This window comes from Hydra vulgaris, chromosome 11, assembly GCF_038396675.1.
Source record: "Hydra vulgaris chromosome 11, alternate assembly HydraT2T_AEP".
Taxonomy (NCBI): Eukaryota; Metazoa; Cnidaria; class Hydrozoa; order Anthoathecata; family Hydridae; genus Hydra; species Hydra vulgaris.
In genome coordinates this window covers 2,096,435-2,117,521 of record NC_088930.1, presented here as the reverse complement: position 1 = coordinate 2,117,521, position 21,087 = coordinate 2,096,435, and the positions used below count along the sequence as shown (strand labels likewise).

At 26.4% G+C, this 21,087-nt stretch overlaps 1 protein-coding gene across 2 annotated transcripts in view; it reads left to right on the top strand.

The window, feature by feature from the left end:
• Positions 1-1,382: 1,382 nt before the first annotated feature.
• The window catches only part of LOC100212813 (origin recognition complex subunit 2), a 77,523-nt gene continuing 57,818 nt past the window's right edge, over positions 1,383-21,087 (top strand). The window contains exons 1-6 of one of the 2 annotated variants that reach the window (XM_065809786.1): positions 1,383-1,461; positions 3,352-3,473; positions 12,156-12,234; positions 12,800-12,955; positions 13,044-13,124; positions 20,954-21,034. In XM_065809786.1, coding sequence (XP_065665858.1) covers positions 12,219-12,234; positions 12,800-12,955; positions 13,044-13,124; positions 20,954-21,034 — 334 coding nt within the window. In that variant the 5' untranslated portion in view covers positions 1,383-1,461; positions 3,352-3,473; positions 12,156-12,218. Of the gene's footprint in view, positions 1,462-3,315; positions 3,474-12,155; positions 12,235-12,799; positions 12,956-13,043; positions 13,125-20,953; positions 21,035-21,087 lie in introns of those variants that run through there. The other variant, XM_065809785.1, reaches the window with a different exon arrangement.

Here is a 21,087-nt window from a genome sequence, read left to right as displayed (position 1 = left end):
TGGTTTAAATGATAAAGAATTTTAGTATTTTATGAACAGTAACAATACATTAATGGAAATTAAAAAGTCAAAACTAAAAAAAGACATTTAAATCATCATGTTTATAACATCTAACACAATGGGAGCAAAACAACGAATGAAACCTGAATTGGTCAGAAATATTTTTTCAGCATTGGAGTTGTTGAAGGATGGAATAGTGTACCAGCAGAAGTCGTTCAATCTATTACAGTTAACAGCTTCAAATCAAACCTGCTATCGGTCGACTTAAAAGCAAACCTTTTTTTTTTCTTTGCATGAGACTCAAAATGGTACAAAATAAAAAATTTTTTAACATCCTCCCACTAAAAATTCCTGGATCCGCCACTGAGGATCATATGATTCTCTGCGAGTCTCGGCATTCTTTTTATAAAGTTAACAAAATCTTTAACATTTATTTCTGTATCACCCTCTCCGCATTTTATTGTAATATTTGTTATTGAATAAACACATTAAAATAAAAATTTTTGCATATAGAAATTTGAAATCAGTAAAAAACTTTACCTGAAAATTAAAACATTTATGCATTTTTAATTTTTTTATAATTTATAGGATTCCTTATTTGCACCGAAGTCTTTCTCACTATCTTTCAATCCCCTTCTGTAATTTGATAAATTACTACCGTTGGACGGATGTAAAGTACACAATGTCATTCAATTCAACTTTTCAGCAGAGTATTTTAAAGATCTAATTAAATTTGGTTTAAGTGCTGAACGAAAAAAACTTAATTATGTAGTATAAAACGAGTTTAATGACATTTAAGTCTTTGTTCAATGTATAACTTCAAGGACAAATTTCGTTAAAGCGCGAAAATTTTTTTTGAAACGGTATCGTTTTACAAGCAAAGTTTTTTTCAAAACTTTTAACGATACATTTGTCATTATTACAATGAAACAATTAAATGATACTGAGAAAATAAAATCTAGATTAAATAGTAGTTGAAAGTTCAAGAAACAAATAAGTTCTATATTAACATATATTAACTATAGTAGTTAAAAACTTTAATAAGTCAATAGTTACTATTAACTTAAGTAACTTGTGATCGCAAATACAAAAGAGAAAAATATAAGTTAACTTAATTATCTCCAAAGCTCCTACAGAGAACTACCTGATAACTCTCGTACAGTTATATTAAAAAATAATAATAATAATAAAAATAATAATAATAATAATAATAATAATAATAATAATAACAATAATAACAATAATAACAATAATAATAATAATAATAATAATAATAATAATAATAATAATAATAATAATAATAATAATAATAGCAATAATAATAATAATAATAATAATAATAATAGAGAAAGTCAAACTCTGGTAGTTTCAAATCTCTTAACAGTGTCATAGACTCTATGACACTGTTAACAGATGCGTAACCTTGATTTTGAAATTTGAGATAATATTAGACAAAACCTGGTAGTTTTTTATTATTATTATTTTTGTTATTTTTTATTATTTTATTTAAGATTTTAAATAAAGTTGTTTCTTTTTTTTTTTCATGCTTATTAACTTAAGCCTCATTTAACTAAATGCCACTATAGAAAAAAACATCCTTGCTACCCTTAAAAATACTCATTTAAAAGACCTCTTTAAGTTGCTTTAAATAGTAAAGTAATTATTTATAGTTATTATTATATTATCAACAATAGTAGTTACACTGATTTCATTTATAGATTTTTATATATTTTTTGTTTTCAAACAAAATATAATTGTCTACCTATTTAGTAGGAAAAAGAAAAACGATTATATTTGTCTACCTATTTAGTAGGAAGAAGAAAGACAATTATATATATATATATATATATATATATATATATATATATATATATATATAATATATATATATATATATATATATATATATATATATATATATATATATATATTTATATTGAAACAACTTTAAAAAGTATTCTACACAATAGAGTGCTCAATGTTCTTAAAAGAACAGAGCAATTATAATTATATATATATATATATATATATATATATATATATATATATATATATATATATATATATATATACATATATATATATATATATATATATATATTTATATTGAAACAACTTTAAAAAGTATTCTACACAATAGAGTGCTCAATGTTCTTAAAAGAACAGAGCAATTATAATTATATATATATATATATATATATATATATATATATATATATATATATATATATATATATATGTATGTATGTATGTATGTATGTATGTATGTATGTATGTATGTATGTATGTATGTATGTATGTATGTATGTATGTATGTATGTATGTATGTATGTATGTATGTATGTATGTATGTATGTATGTATGTATGTATGTATGTATGTATGTATGTATGTATGTATGTATGTATGTATGTATGTATGTATGTATGTATGTATGTATGTATGTATAAAAGAATATATGGAGTTGTGAAACAAACTCCATATACTCTGCAAGCTCTTAAATTAATGCTAAGAATTAACACCCATGTTGCCAGAATACTGGAACAGCATTAGCACCCTTTTGTTTTTAATTAATTTCTGTTAATAAATAATGCTTGTAAAAGTACAACTGTTTTTAGTTTAATGTTTAGCATTCAAATATTTTAATCCAATGTATTCAAAATATCAATGTAGTATATATATATATATATATATAAATTAGTAAAAAACACTTATCTAACTTTTATCTTCGACTTGAAGTTTCACCATTGCTGGATCATCAGGAAGAGTTAGATAAGTGTTTTTTACTAATTTATTATTGCTCTGTTCTTTAAGAACATTGAGCACTCTATTTGTAAAATACACTAACATAATTTACATATATATATATATATATATATATATATATATATATATATATATATATATATATATATATATATATATATATATATATATATATATGTATATATATATATATATATATATATATATTTAAAAAAAACCTCTTTTTTTTGATTGAGTTCTTTTTGTTAAAAATATATTTATTTTTACAATATTTAAAATATTTTATAAATAAAAAAAAACTCTCTTAAAAAAACTCTCAAAAAGAAGCTCTTACAAAGAACATTGTTTTGTAAATTTAGACAGTTTTGTATAATATTATTTTTTTATAATGGTTTTTAATATACTTGATAACAAGGGTATCTATATTCCCTCGAAGTATTATAAAAATAAATATATTTTTAATAAATAGAAGTTAATCCATAAAAAGAAATTTTTTTAAAAATATTTATACATATAAAATTTATTGAAGTCAACATTTAAAATAATATGTTGTATAGATATTTATAAATAAATATGTTATATCCAGAGATGTAGTTGGACATTTGGACTCAAGACCAAGGCTGAATGCTTCAAGACCAAGACATTTAAAGTTATTTCAAGACTGGGATCAAAACTCTCATTGAGAGCAGGAAGTTACGGCAATCTATGGTTTGTTATTAATAACTAATCTATTCATTGAGTTGATATTTTTTGTAAGAATCAATTAAGTAAAAGACAGTAGAGGTCCGAGACTAAGGCCAAGACCAATAGTCTAGGCTTTCAAGACCAAGACTAAGACCAAGACTTTAGGCTTCAAGACCAATACCTGGACCAAGACAGTTAAATACAAGACTTGAGGCCTCTCAAGACCTACATTTCTGGTTATATCTAACATATTTATTTTAATAGTTATAATTTTTGAAATGTATAATTTTGCTTCATTTAAGACCCAACATGATAGACTTTTAAAGAACTTTTTTTGTATAGTATTAGGAACTGGTTATATGTTCAAGGGTCTTTAGGAACGCCTAAAAATTTTTGTTTAAAAATATTTGTCCTAAAAAAAATGTTGTTTTTTGGGACACCCTAATATATATATATATATATATATATATATATATATATATATATATATATATATATATATATATATATATATATATATATATATATATATATATATATATATATATATATATATATATATATATATATATATCAGGGCTTGTGATGAAGCGATCGCGCTCCGCTCGTAAAACGCGCCCGTAAACGGTATTTTCAAATGTTTTAGGCTCGATAAACAACGCTCGTTCAGCTTATAACGAGCGTATAAAATAACGCTCGTCCAATAGTTCGGGATTATTTTTTTATTTTTATAAAATATTTAAAAAAGATTTTTTATTAAAGATATTCTATTATCAAAGCATTGATATAAAATATAAAAAGCACTACGTCGTTCTCTTTTGCACTAATGTAATGAATGAGCAGTCTGAAGTTGTTAATAGTCACTAATTTCAATAATGGAATGTGCACGTGGAAACACAATGTGAATACAAAAATGCGCAAATAAAATAAGAATAGAAAATTAGAAAACCATTATAAGAAAATTGAAACTGCAAAGTATTTTTAATGATTTATTGTTTGTAATATTCCGCACGTCGTTTATAATAACAACAAATATTAATAATAGAGTAATTTTTAAAATTAGTTTTTGTTCATAGTATAGGTTTTTTTTAACTATTATTTATTTTAACTCAAATTTAAAACGATTCTGTTGTTTAGAATGTTCGCAATCAAGGATATTTGAAAAGGAAACAAAGTAACGATGTCAACATTTATTAAGTGGAAAGTTGATAGAATATAGCTATAATATAGATACATAGCTATCTAAAAAAATTAAATAATTAATATGAATAAAAAATATCAAGAAATATAAAAACCATTAACCGTTAATTAAGTTTACAGCGTAACATTTTAAAATACATATATCAAAACAACGAAGCAAAACCAAGTCACTAAATTATACTTCAATACTAAATCAATAAGAAGTTGTGTTTTTATTTGATATTATTTTTTTATAACATAAATAGTTAGAAATAAAATCGCGATCTGACAATATACAAGAAGTTTGAAAGTATAAAAATCTACTTCATTGAAGCAGTTTCATGAGTGTGATACTAATTTAAACATTTTTTGACGAAAGAATTATGTAACAAATAAAAAAAGATATAAAAAATAAAAAGCTTTTTATGAGCATCGCCTTCAGCTATTTTCATGATCGCGCTCGCCGACGTTATCTCGAGCGCACATAATCACGCTCAATGAAAACATATTCTAATTTTACGAGCGCGATATAACACGCTTGACGATTTTTTTCATCACAAGCCCTGATATATATATATATATATTTATATATATATCTATATATCTATATATATATATCTATCTATATATATATCTAATATCTATCTATCTATCTATCTATATAAATATATATATACATATATATATATATATATATATATATATATATATATATATATATATATATATATATATATATATATATATATATATATATATATATATATATATATATAATATATATATCCGTTGTGTACACTTGGATTTTGGTCGGTCACCCGGCGGGCGACTGAGAGTAATAATTTAGCTAATCTCAGTCGCCCGCCAATGTTTTCAGTCGTCCATCACCATTTTTTAACAAAATTCGCATTTTGCGTAATTCTCATACAGTAAAGTCTTGACTATCTCTCCTAAACTCGATTTTTTTTAGAACATTAAATATTTTTTTTCTGGCTGTCACAACTGTTTTTTATATTTAATGAGGATTACATTAAGAATAATGAGAAGAGAAAAAAGAAATTGAGCGATAATTGTTCAAATTAATGTTTTTTATTTTTTGCGACGTAATTTGATTGGTAGCAAAAAGACGTTAAATAAAAGCAAACTTTTTATGTATTATTATTTTAATTACGCAACTTAGTTTTTATTATTTCTCTTAGAATGTTACAACAAGATAATATTTAAATAATAAATAATGCGTACGTACGCAGAAGGGGGTGGTTGTTATTATGTTAGATAAAATTATCTTTTGGACACTTAAATTTTGCTTAATTTAAATTTGGACGCATAAATTTTGCTTATAGAATTATTGAAGTAATAATAATAATGAAAAAAAATTGAGTCGCCCCATATATATATATATATATATTTTTTTTTTGGGAGTACGGAAGGAAAAAAATTTTACTCTATATATATTTATATAGATATATAAAAATATATATATATCTATATATATATATCTATATATATTTATATATATCTATATAAATATATATATGTATATATATATATATATATATATATATATATATATATATATATATATATATATATATATATATATATATATATATATATATATATATATATTAGGGTGTCCCAAAAAAAATATTTGGCATTTGGGAGTACGGAAGGAAAAAAATGATTCTTATGCCAACAAATACGTCACTTTTAATTACTTTTGACTTTTGTCTAACATTTGCGTGTTGTCAGAAAGTAAAAACCATTAATTTAATTACAAATTAATCGATTTTTAAAAAAACCGCAAAATCGCAAATTTAATTGACCAGAATATTTTTAAAAATATTTTAAATGTTTTTAAAACATTCTGAATGTTTTTAACAATACAAGCAATGTTTTTATTTTTATTTTTTTTAATAAAATGTTTTTATTTTTATTTTTTTTACTGTAAATCATGCGCGGAGTGTTGCTACATCTACTATCTTATAGCCTGACTCGCAACAAAGTGCTGCTACATCGACTGACAAATAGCCTGACTCACAACGGAGTGCTGCTATATTGACTGACAAATAGCCTGACTCGCAACGGAGTGCTGCTACATGTACTATCATTTAGCCTAACTCGCAAGTGAGTGCTGCTACATCGACTGAGGGTTTGGTTGGGGCAGGCAGTCTATCAATTAATAAAAAAAAAAAATTCCGGTCTTGCATTTTAATTTTTACTTTTTGTCAACAAAATACGGAAAAAACTTTCTGACAACATATAAGAGTTATATATATATATACACTTAGTATTTTGTAATGCCAACCTTACATGCTTTCAGGGTATGCTTTCAGGGCACGACAATTTGTTTTTTTTAATAAATGTTGACGTTTGTTTCTTTATTATTTACGAGCGTCTAATTTAAGAGGTATGTCAAATAACAGGGCTGACAACGCAGGGGGGGGGTGCCCCTACTTTTATTCTAAAGGCACTTTTCTTTGGTTTTTTTTTTTTAAAAGACATTCTAGAGGATTTTTTTTTTAAATAGATGGTTGTGCACCTCCACTTCAAAACCCATGCCGTTGACCATGAATAAGCCCATTTTATTTTCAATTCTTTCAATTTTAATTTTTTTTTTATTTAAATAATTTTTTATTATATTATAAGGGAGTTTTATTTTCAAATAACTTTTATTCTAGTTAATAAGATATATAATAATTAGATATATCAAAGATGCTTATTGAATTTTATAAATTTTTATTAATTTAAAGTAATTTTTTCACCCATTTGTTAAGTGCGCGCAAATGAATGATAATTAATATACAATATGACTGTTACCCATTAATACAAAATAGTGAATTTTTTTCCATTTAGTTTATTAAATTTATTTACTTTGAAAAAACTTAAAGAAATTTAAATAAAAAGGAACTCAAAATAAAATAAAAGTTGTTTTGATATTTCTTTTCTAAAACACTTAAAAATAATAATATAATAATAAGTATTTAATAAGTTATTATATTAAGTTATTATTAAATATACTTGATATGATATTATTATATTTATATTATTATGTTTAATAATAAAATAACACATTGTTGGTGTTGTTAAACGCACAGTAAAAAATAAAAACTATAATGAACATAATAGTTCTATATATTCTATTAAATTATATATAGTTCTGCAAATCTTTTGAAGAAAGCAATGTATTATTATTATTTTTTTTCAACCATCTTCGCTTCCAACAAGGCTGCAAGCAAGCAATTAAAGTTGGAGGTTACTGTAAGAGAAAAGATGAAGATTGTAGAGCAAGATAACGATTGACAGACGACTTGAAGGATTGCAAATTATATGAATTAGAAAAGCAAGATGAAGGAAGCGAATTCCGAAGAACTGATGTTCGAGGAAAAAAACTAGACAAATAAGAATATTAGGAGCACTTAGGAACAGTCACAAAAAAATGAAACTTACTTGAATGGCGAGTAATACAAGAATAAATTTTAGTACATGGCATGAGAGACGCTAGCTCTTAAGAGCAGTGCCCATTATAGTATTTGTAGAAAAGAGAAAGAGAAGCAACATTACGACAATGTGATAATGGTTGGAGGTTGGCTGCAAGAGGAGGTCCAACTATGTTTACAATGCGTTTTTGCACCTTGTCTAAAAAAGGAAGGGCATCAATAGAAGATCCACCACAGATATAGCAACAGTATTCCATACAAGGCCGGATTTGAGATATATAGAGATAAAATCCGAAGTAAGAAAAAGTCGAGCTCTATAAAGAGATGCAACCTTAGCAGATGCTAATTTCGCAACTGATTTGATATATGGTTTCCAAGAAAGATTGGAAGTAAGAGTTAATCCTACATTACTGTTCAAAATATAGGAAGATCTAAATTATTTCGATAAGAGTTTTATCTGTATTGATGTTCACCAGCAACTGTGAGCCCCATGCTGAAGCAGAATTGAGATCCTTTTCAAGCTCAAATGCACCTTCCAAGCAATAAGGTATATTGTAATGCGGTAGTGGTGTAGTGGTAAGAGCGCTCGCTTTGTAAGTGAGAGGTTCGGAGTTCGACTCCCACCACGTCCCTGGAAGTACCGCGCTCAACTTAGTTTCTCCGCGCAGCGGCCTTGCTCGGCAAGGTTCGTGTTTCGGAGTTAAAGAGTTGAGAGAGGGTTACACCACAAATAATGACTAAAAAAAAAAAAAAAAATATTTAAAAAAAAAAAAAAAAAAAATGAGTATCCTCCTCGACTGTAGTGGCCCCCCTCGGGCCTTGGGGAGGTGAATAATCTAAAAAAAATAAAAAAAAAAATAAGAGAGTGCTTCTTATCACGACAAGAATAAATGGTAGTATCATCAGCAAACAATGCCACCTTAGATGTGAGAATATCTGGAAGATCGTTAATGTAAATCAAAAAAAGTATAGGGCCCAGGATAGAACCTTGAGGAACCCCTGAAGTTACAGAATAAGAAGAAGAGTTCTGTCCATAGAGGACAACTTTTATACTACGATTGGAAAGTAATGATTCAATAAAGATGTTACCAGATACATCGTAAGAAGAAAGCTTATGGAGAAGATCAGCATGCCAAACTTTATCAAAGGCTTTAGAAATGTCAAGAGCGATTGCCTTAACCTCTCCACCTTTATCTAATGTATGATAAAACCTATCCGTTGTTACTGTTAGCAAATCAGCTGTAGAACGAGAAGATCGAAATCCATATTGATGATCAGAAAGTAAGTTATTAGATTCAAGATGAAAGATTAAGTGTTAGATAATTAAAGTTTCAAAACTTTGCTTATGATAGGAAGAAGACTAATGGGACGGTAGTTAGACGAATCAGATCGCTCTCCAGAATTTTTGAAAATAATATAGCAGAATTTGCTTTCCAGCAGGCTGGAAAACAAGACTCTGATAAGCACTTGTTGAATAGTTTTAAGAGTATAGACGACAGCTCCGGAGTACACTTCTGCAAGACAATAACTGGTATGTTGTCTGGGCCACAAGCTGTAGAAATGTCCAAGTAGGAAATCACTTTAGATACATAAGATAGAGTGATAGGAATGTCAAGCAATGGATCAAGCTGCTTAACAATTAATTAAGTAGAACGCAACTAGTGGAATCAAGAGATGATATTGATTAAAAGTTCTTAGCAAACTATTCAGCTCTATCCTTAGGTGAGGTGACAAAGTCTAAACTATACAAGAGAGGTGGAATTAAACATTTGCCCTTATTATTAATACTGTTAAAGATTCTCCAGAAGTCATGAGAGCCTAGTTTTTGAGATGAGATACAAGATTTCATGACCTGAGAATAGCGGGCTTTAGCGTTAGACAAAGCCTTTTTACAATGGTTTCTAGCAGTAATAAACAGATGTCTGTTTTCTGGAGAATTGCTTTGCTGATAGATATGGAAGTAACGGTTTCGAAAGGCAATCGCAGCAGCACAATGTGAGGAAAACCATGGAGTAGAGTGGAGCTTGACCTTGAAACATTAAGATGGAATAAAAGATTCCATGCCAGCCTGATTCACAAAGTTATGTAAGAAGCACATTTGTTGACAGGAAGACGAAAGATTTCTTGCCAAGGGCCATCACGAAGAAAATAGTGGAAAGAATCCCAGTCAGCTTTCAGCAGTCAGCTCCCAGGTAGTTGTAAGAGGTACAATAGTAGGGGGATTCAGGTGATGAAGAAGAATGAGATATTAGTTTTAGAGAGATTAAACTGTGATCAGAAGCACATAAGGGTGAGTGTGGAGAAACTGAGCACTAACTATTATCAGAAACAAGATATAAGTCAAATGGAGAAGGTAAATGGTTCGGGTTGTCAGGAAAGCGAGCTGGAAAGTTTACTATTTGAGTTAGGGATTGAGAAAGGCAAAAGTTGTAGCTTTAAAGAATCACTGACACTAGAGCCAAGCCATTCAGTGTGATGAGCAAGTCGCCGACAACAGCAATATAGACTGATGAATAAAGAGAGAGGGCTTTGTCAATTTGATCAGAAATAACATCGAAAAGGGTGCAGTCTTAAGATGACGGAGAGTGATATAGAACAAAGAGAAAGGTGATTGAGTGAAGTGGTGCTATATGAAAGCACATAAAAGAATAGTCTGTGGATTCAAACCTAGTTTTATGACAAATGGGTAAATTCTTACGAATGTAAATGCCCAGGCCAAGCATGTGACTATTGGAGTCTTTACGAATTAAAGGAAGATAACCATCAACACTAAGATTGCAAGATGAGACAGCTGAACTCAAATTAGTCTCACAAAGAGCAAGTAGGTCTGGTGAACTTTGCAAGAGATAAGACTCAACAGAAGTAAGTTACTTCGAAGGCCACAAATATTAGTGAATGATAGGTTTAGGGAACTTGGTGATGATGATGGTTTTTTGTGTTTTATAGTTTTTGGTACTTTATTCATTTTTAAGTTTGTTGAAGAACTTCTTTCAAAGCATAGATAGTACTCAGAACACTGTTTAGTAGCCCAAGCAATTGCCACATTACTATTAATTAACCCTAAGCTGTAGCAAAGGGCTCCAAATGTGGCCTCGGCAATGCACACCAAAAGTACAAAAAGGGACACCATCCATGCGCAACATGGCACTGTTAATACTTTGATATTTTTCAGCTGTAGATGGAATCAGTCTCTCTGACAGCTACCACAGAGTTCGGGAAACCTGACTACCAGCCGGCCTCAGAACCATAAAGCTGAGTTTTAGAGCTGTACCCTTATTAGGAGATAATAGAATGCCTAGTCATAAAAACAGAGATACAAGCAAAACCCATGCATTAAGTCAAGAAGATCCAGCATTCAATATCACAAACTGGGAAAATGTATTAAAAGTACATCTGCGCCAGGCTAATAGATGAAGTAGGGGTGCGAGGCTGGTCAACAGATCGAATCTGTTTACCACTTGGTATTAGCATGGTATTAGCATGGTTTCATTAAAAGTAATTGCAAATGCATTCATTTTAAATAAAATTTCCCATGCTTTTTTAAACACAAGTAAAAACCATGCTAAATCATAATTACTTTCTTTAGTTGTGTACTTAATCATTAAACTTAAAAGTATTGCTATTGAAGAAAGTATTAGCATTGTTTCTTTTAATGTTGTTGAAAAAGTGTTTTAAATTTTAGTAACTTATTTTTCTTATATAATAAATATGTTTGTTTTATAATTAATAAAAAACCATCAAACACATAATTATTTTAAAAAAAATTACTGAAGTTATGCGTTCGTTTTTAAAAATTTTGGAATAACGCTAAGGTTTGCTAAAATAAAAATAAGGAAACGTGATGTTCGTTTTTCTGTCTTTTTTTCACAAGCGTACAAAAGTATAAATATAAACTATGCAGACTTTAGTTAGATCGGCATTTCTGAATGGCAGCTCTATTTCTGAGGGTTGAAATATATATATATATATATATATATATATATATATATATATATATATATATATATATATATATATATATATATATATATATATATATATATATATATATATATATATATATATATATATATATAATTTTATTTAGAATACTTATACAAATTACAAAAATTAATGTACCCTGAGAATAAAGAAAAATCAAAAAAGTCAAATGGAAAATGAACGAGGTAAGTCTCATATTTTCTATTCCTTCTTATGTTATCATTTTATTTATGGCATTTTAGAAAAGTTATTTAATCATTATAATAAATAATATTTTATAGCCAGATGTCTTTTCATATGTTGACTTGTTTCGAAGATTATGTATACTAGTATTTTTTGTTGTAGTATAAGTTATGAAGAGTACCATACAAAGCTTATGAGTTGTCAAACTAATACAAAAACCCCCAAATAAAATGGGGGTTTTATATGAGTTTTCTTTCTTCAAAGTTGCTTTAAACTGAGCTGAAGAGCCTCACAGGTCTAATGAATGTTTAAATACATAAAAGAATGTTTAAATACAGAAAAGATTGTTTAAATACATAAAAGATTGTTTAAATACATAAAAGCATTCAATAGATATGAATAATGTAACAGTTACTAATTACTGTTACTTATTAGTTACAGTTACTAATACTATATTCATTTAAAAAAATTTCATACACATTATTTGACAATAGATGTAGTAATAGATAAAAATAAATTATAATAAATAGCAGTTCCAATTTGCATATTTACTTATGTATTGTTCAGTTACAACACGTCATCAAGCTGAACGCAAAAAAATTTCTGGATTCAAGGAAGAATGTTCTGAAAGAAAAAGTTACTTAAAAGAAACAGTTTACAAAGATGAAAGCACAGACAGTGATTTTGAGGATGAAGAAAAAGATTGCATAATAAAAGCAAGGGGTTTGTATTTTTTTATATACAAAATAATTTAAATATATTTAGTTTTTAAGTTAATTTGATTTATCAATTTTAAAAATATTTTATACAGTTCTTACTGAAAATGATTTGAATGGACAAGATATATTTGGCTTTAAAACACCAAAAAGAAAAGAAGCTTTGTCAAAAGCAGGTTATTATTTTAAAATTAATTACTTATTTTAAGACTAAAATAAAAATTAAGTTTATTCTTAATAATATAAATAGAGTCTAAAATTAAAGATCTTATTGTACTAAAATAATCCATTTCAAGTCCTATGCTGTCATATGATTGGATGATGAACATTTTAAGTCCTATGCTGTCATATGATTGGATGAACAGCCTGTTCTAAGTAGTCAGAAAATGAATAAACTTATTTCACCACATAAAAAAAGCGATATGTTGTAAAAAAACTTTTTAGTATGGTAAAAGTTTTTTTGCTATATTTTATTTCATTTAATTTAAACATAAAATGTTGGATTTTTTTTGTTACAAAAAAAACAAAAATTTTACCCAAAAATATTAAAAGTAGGTTTTTTCAAAATTTGACTGAAACTATAAAGTTTGATCACAGTGGCCAAAATCTAGTGTGCTAATTAGTGTGCAAACATTTAACATAAATTTCAAAGAAAATGAACATTGCATTTGTCAACTTTTTTTTTTTTAAATGTTGCTGTTTGCTTAAAGATTTAAAAAATGAACACAAAATGTTATGATTTTTGTTATTATGTTTTTTTATCGCTTCTTTTTTCAAACTAACAAGTTTATTTTTTTATGTCATAAAAAGTGAAAAGAAACCAATCTAAAACTATTAATAGTCTTTAAGAGTGTGTGAATCTTTTAAATCTTGTTAACTTTATTAAAGTGTACAAAACTCTTTAAAACAAGCGTTAAATGTACAGTAGCTTGCCATATTATTAGACTTAACAAGAAAAAAACAAAATTATGCCATAAATGATGTTTGTAGACAATTTTTAATCATTTAAGGACATTTTACTATGGATAAATAAAAATCAGTGTTTTTTCAAAAACAAATTTGTATATTTAACAGATAATAATGGAAAATAATTTAAAATAATCTTGAAAGAGTTAAATAGCTAATATTTTGCTGCAATTACACTTTGTATGCGCCGTGGCATACTCAAAATACACTTTTTACCGTTGTTTGCAGCTTTTCACTGTGATTCCACATGGTTGCAGGTTGTTAAAGCAAAAAGTTTAAAAGCGAAAATATTTTAAAGCAAATTTTTCCTTTTTTTTTTTTTTTAATGATACAGCCTGGTTTTTATTTTTGGTTTTAAAACATTGCATTTAAAAAACTTTTTATTAACAATTTACATAAACATTTTATCTACTATTTTATATTATTAGTTTTACTACTTTTAGTATATTAAAATATAAAAATTCGTTTATATTAAAAAAATTTTTAAAAGTTAAAGTTTGCTAACAGAAACCAGTAATTTTTTCATTCTAACGTTTTTCACTTTATTGACCCTAAATCATTCCACTCATATATTAGCCATCATGTGTAAAAATGTAATTTTCATCATTTGGGAACCATTGTTTTTTTCTTTTCAGTGAAAATATACTAAAATAAAAACAGTTTTTTTTTGCATAAATTTTATAAAAGTTTTCTTTTATTTTAGTATATTTTAAGTATATGGTTATTAAAAGCACAATTACTTGTATAAACACCAATTTAACATTTTTTATTTTAATAAAATTTTATTATAATTATTACTATTTAATGAGTTTCCGTTTAAACAATTCACTTCTATCTTCTGCTAAAGTACCATTAAAATTTGTCCAATTTTGTTGAAAATCTGAGTTCAGCTTTCAAAATTTCCTTTGTAATATTCTTATTTAATTTTTGATTTATTAAATTGGTTTCAAAAGGTTCAAAAATGTGACTAGCTATATTAATATCTGATGATGCTCTTTCTCTTTTAGACAAGGTGTGAAAACGCATTGTAAACATAGTTGGACCTGTTCTTGCAGCCAACCTCCAACCATTATCACACCATCATAATGTTGCTTCTCTTTCTCTTTTCTACAAATACTATAATGGGCACTGCTCTAAAAAGCTCTTGTGCCATCTACTAAAATTCATTCTCGTGTTACTCGTCATTCAATTAAATGTCATCCTTTTTCTGTGACTGTTCCGAAGTGCTCCAAAAACTCGTATTCATTTAGTTTTTTTCCTCGAACATCAGCTCTTCGGAATTCGCTTCCTTTATCTTGTTTTACTTATTTATTTAATTTGCAATCTTTTAAATTGTCTGTCAATCGTTGTCTTACTCTATAAACTTCCAGTAACTTCTTCTCCAGTAACTTCCGAGTGGTTAGTGGTTGCTTGCAGCCTTGTTGGAAGCAAAGATGTTTAAAAAAAAAAAAAAAAACTTGAAATTTGTGGGTAATTATTTGGATCGAAATAAAATATATCATTACAAAGAGGATCATTTTTTTAAAATTGTTTATTTTTAATAATTCATTAATCATTATTGGTAATTGCATTTTTTTAAATCTAGACATTTTTATATAGTGCTATATCAGGACACTTTGTCAAGGACACTGTTGTTAAAGGTCAATTTTTAGACATAATCTTATGGGAAAAGGAATATTTAACTTTTTCCATTTTGGTTTATTTTGGTTCCGAGGTTTAAATAAATGGGCAACTAAGGTTTTATTTCTGCCCCCTGTATGGAGAGCTTAAAATTAATTGATTATTAACCAGAAGAACAATAAGAAGTCACTCAATAATTTAAAGATATTTTTTCTCTCACTCTATATATATATATATTTATGTATATATACATATAAATATTATGGTGTTTTAAAATCCTTTTAGATAAAAAATCACAACTCAGTGTTTTTAATGTGTTCTGGTTATCTTTTGTGTTAATCCTTTTTTAGATTTTATTGCAGAAAAACTACAGTTTTTATATCAAAAATAAAAAACATAAATTTCTATAAGTTTTTTGATATCTTTTTTTAGAATTTTTTTTTTGGATTTATATAAAATTTCCCTTAATTTGAGAACTAAGTTGATCTTTTTTCTAAGAAGTTTTTTAAAAACAATATTAAGGACTTTTATAATAGAAAATGAACTTGAGCATTGATGCTCAAGTTCGTTTTCTATCTTCCCTGGGAAGGTCGCACGCTTTGTTCGTCCACGTTTAAAGTAATTTTTTAGAAAACTTGACATTTTTATATAAGTAAGCGTTTAAAGAATTTGCAAAAAAAGTTTTAAGAAACTACAGAGAATCAGTGTGCGACAAATTGATAAACGTGTGAAGGTTAGTTAAAGAAAAGACAGAAAAATGAAGTTTCTTTACTTTTGCTTAAGCAATTGTTGGCATTTGCTTAAAATTTTTAAAAACAAGTGCATTACTTCAGCAATTTTTTTCCAAGTAATTATACAATTGATATTTTTTATTTTTTATCAAAAACATATTTATAATAAAAAACAATTAGTTACTAAAATTTAAAATGCATTTTAAATGCTTTAAAAGAAACCATGCTAAAACATGATTACTTTTTTTGTAAAATATAGCGTTATTTTCAAGTAAAATAAGTTGGTACACTATTGAAGAAAGTAATAATGTTTTAGCGTGGTTTTTGCACTTATTAACAAAAATGCACAATTTTACTTAAAATGAATACATTAGCAATTACTTTAAGAAAAAAAAAAAAAAAGCTTAAACAATATTATTGCTTTCTTCTATAGTGTGCTTTTGTCAGTCAGTATATTAAAAAAACACTTTATTATTTGCTCTAGAATATGGACAATTTTGAAATTTGTTTTTCAAATGTTTTTGCTAAACTATACTGTTTTTATCAATGCACAGGAAATCAAGAAAACTAATTAGAAATTATTTGTAAAATTTTTTTTTTAATTTTTAAAAAGTTTTTCATATAAAAAAATTAAATCATTAATACTAATATTCAAATATAAAATATTTGGTTGTTTTCATTATCCCCATTGAAATAGACTGTACTTTCGCTGGATTCTCCAAATTGTGCATTTAAATCTGATAGTTTATTTCCTGATAAACTATTGTTATTGACAATGGTCCTAAAGCTTGAAGGCTTATGCTTTGTAATTCACTGAACTTTTTTAACAAAATTTTTAGGATTTTATTAAAACTTTTTTTAAAGTTTTTAAATACATTTTTTCAAACAGAGCAATCGCTATGTTCAATATCTCTAGTATTTTGTATTAACATTAGAAATTGGGCAATAAAAAAGAGACAATTTCAGACAGGCATTAAAGGAGGTAAATAAATTTATAAAAGAAACCATGCAATTCTTTTTTTTAATTTTTTCTGTCATTACAAAATTTATTAATCAAATAATATATTTTAAAGATAAATAGTAAACAAATAAATTTATTTTCTTATTTTCCTATTATATAAGTATTGAAAAAAATGTCAAATTTAGCAAAAACATTTTTAAAAGCAAAAAGATGTGAGAATGAATAAACATAAGAAAACAAATTAATGAAATTTCTTATAGTTCTCGCGTACATTGCAAATTAGTTTCCTAATTAAACAGGTTTATAAAAATCGTGTTGTTAAATTGTTATAAAATATAATTTAGTTTTTTTCCTGAACTTGTATCAAATTCGGTAGCCTAAAAAATAACAACCACCCTAAAATAAAAAACAACCACCCTAAAAAAAATAAAAACCACCCTATTAAAAAGAATAAAAAGTTACTTTAAATGTGGGCAAACAAGACATACAACTGCACATGCTTCGCTGGAAGGCTTGAGCATTTACTAAATATTGAACAATTAAACTTAAATAAGACTTAAGTTAATCACAAAAGATAACCACAACACATGAAAAAAATCTAAAGGGGGGTTAAAGACACCCTAATATATATATATATATATATATATATATATATATATATATATATATATATATATATATATATATATATATATATATATATATATATATATATATATATATATATATATATATTATAAAACATATGTTTCAACTATATCATAGCCATCATCAGTTAAAATATATTAAAATGCTTAAATGAAATTAGTAAAATTAAGTTGAAATAATAGAGACCTTATAATAAAAAATACAATAAAAATGCAATTGAAAAAATGTAACAAATGTTTAAAAAAAGATAAAAGAACCAGTAATGTTAAAAGGAACTAGATTAAAATTGTAATTTTTACATGGTTCATTTGTTTATTAATAGTGGGTTTTTTCCACTCTATGTACATGCTTTCTTTGAGTTTTAATATAAATTTGTTGGAGGAAGAATCCAAAATTGAAAAACTAGCATGATTAAAACTATTAAAACAGCTTTCATTTGAATGAATATGTTTATAAATGTGTGACTTTTTATCCCTTTTTTGGTGCTCAGTTATTCGTTAAATGGCAAGTAGTTTCGCCAATATAAAAGGATTTACAGCCTGTACATTCAAATTTATAGACAACTAATGAATTAAAGTCTGTAGGAATCATTAAAAGATATTTACAATATCTTTTAATGATTCCATTTTGTCTTTGTTTGGTTAAATCAAATATTTTTTCAATATAAGGAAGTTTAAAATATTGATAATTTTGTAGGTTTCCCGAACGCGATGAAATGTCAACATTAATGTTGTTAACATAAGAGCTATGGATTTTATTAATCAACCAAGACGGGTACAAGTTGCGTTTGAGAACTTTAAAAAGATTGTTAATATCATGACTAAGACCAAGATTAGTGTTGTTTATTTTATAAGGTCTATCAAATAAACATTTAACCAGACTAACTTTGTATGAAAATAAAGTAAAACTAAAAAAGTTTGTGTAGAGTCCCGAAAAAGTTTTCTTATGAAAAACAGTGGTAATTATGGAGTTGTTTTTTTTATTTTGAGTTAGGTCTAAAAAAGATATTTTTGATTGAATTTCTTTTTCCATTGTAAAAGTAATAGAACTATGTTTATTACATATATACTCCCAGAATAAATCGGCGTTATTTTCGGAAGTGAAAGCAGCAAAAATGTCATCTACAAACCGTTTATAAAAAGCTGGTTTTTCTCCGTTATATGGTTTGAGCCATTTATCTTCAAAATTTCCCATAAAACGATAAGCAAAAATAGGTGCTAAAGGAGAACCCATAGCAACACCATCAATTTGGTTATAAATTTGTCCTTTGAAGAGAAAATGAGTTTAAGATGTTGCAAAATTGAAGAGTTTTTTTAAATCACTTTTACTAATTTTAAGATTTACTTTACTATTTATAATGCTTATAAGTACCAATGGATGATACGATCCCATAGCACCTGTTCCTGCTAATCTTTAAATTCATTTCCATAACAAATTTGCCCTTCTGCATTCTAAAAATTTTTTAGTAAAATATTTGAAGACTTAATAATGCATTGTTTTAATAATCTTTTGTTTTGCTAGTAATGTTAAAGATGCAAAAAATGTGTGTACTTAATAAAGAAAAATATGCCTCTACTTTCTAAAATCTGGACTAAATATTTATTTATATTTTGAAGTTAATATATGAATAAAAGTACCTAAGCACGTTACAAAACAAAATAATTTGAATTTTTTTAAAAAAAGGTGGCAAAGGTAAAAATGCAAAGTTCTTGCTCCATTTGGCTGTTTTAGAAATTAATCAAAGGTCAATAAAGGGTTTATTAATATATTTAAAAACTAAACATTATGTCGATTTAAAATCAAATAAAAAAACACATTTAAAAAAAATTGCATATTTTTATTTTTTATTTTAACAAGTAATTGATATATTTAATACTTTATATATAGTCTATAGGTGGTAATTTATGGTAGGCGGTAAGTTATGATAAAAACATTTTTATAGTTTGATGATAGCAAATCATTTGCTACTTCTCATAAGCTATACTACTTGCAAACAGTTTCATGCAACAACTAAGTTCATTTGTAATTAGACTTTTCTTTTCCACATCTTCATGTGCATGCATGCTTTTTATCTTTTTCATACAAAGTGGAGGTAAATTATCACCCGTGGCGCTAAACACAGGTGATGGGTTATGGGTGTCAAGCAGCTTTTCACTGAGGATAAAAATTAAGGCAGTGAAGGGATTAACCTTTCACTGCCCTAATTTTTCTCAGAGCCTTAAATTTTTTAAAATTTGTTTTGAATGTTGTGTTTTTAGTAATATCTTGAAAATAGTTTTGGAATGTGTATAAAAAAAACCCCGCAACCTTATAATTAACATTCTCATTAAAGTTTAGTCATGCTTTAGGTTCAGGTTGTAATGAAGATATCATTTTAAATAAGTTTGGAGTTCTTTGTGCTTTTATATACCTAAATAGTTATTTTTGTAATCTTTTTAAAGAGTATGGTACTTTTATACATAGCTATAGTTAAAACAATTTGATGTAACAGTCAATAAAGGATGCCCATTATGACACGGCCTAGTCACAAGTGAAACAAAAACACTCACAACGTACTTAACAAATACAATTTAATAAAGCAGGTCAGAATTTTTAAAATAACTCTTGCCAAATATTTGGCAGCCGAATTTTTGTGCTTTGGCCAAGTGCCTAGCTGAATATTTGGTATTTGGCAAAATCACTATTTGTGACATCTTTAATTATTACTTTTTATATATGCCCTCAGAGATAGGGTTGGCATTTAGCAATGCCGAAAAGATTGGCTAACTTTGCTGTAATTACGGTGAAACTGCTGTTCTTAAATTTTGTGTCAATGCCTGTAATTTATTGCTGACCTTATTTTTTCTAATCCTGAGGGCTGTATATATGTTATATATTAAATATATTTTATATATTGAATGTTTACTATAATATATGTTGTGGGCTGTATATATGATATATATTAAATATATTTTATATATTGAATATTTATTAAACATTCAATATATAAAATATATATAGGCCATAGAATGCCTATGGTTGTATAATTCTCATAAAAGTGTTTTTATCAAGATTATAATAAAAATGATTTTTATTTAAGCTCAAAGTTCAGTTCGTTCTGGCAAATCTATAAAAAGTAGAAAACTAACTTCATCGTCTAAAAAAAACATAAAGGAAAATGGTATATATATTTTTTCTATGAGTTTAGTTTTTATTATTATTATTGTTATTACC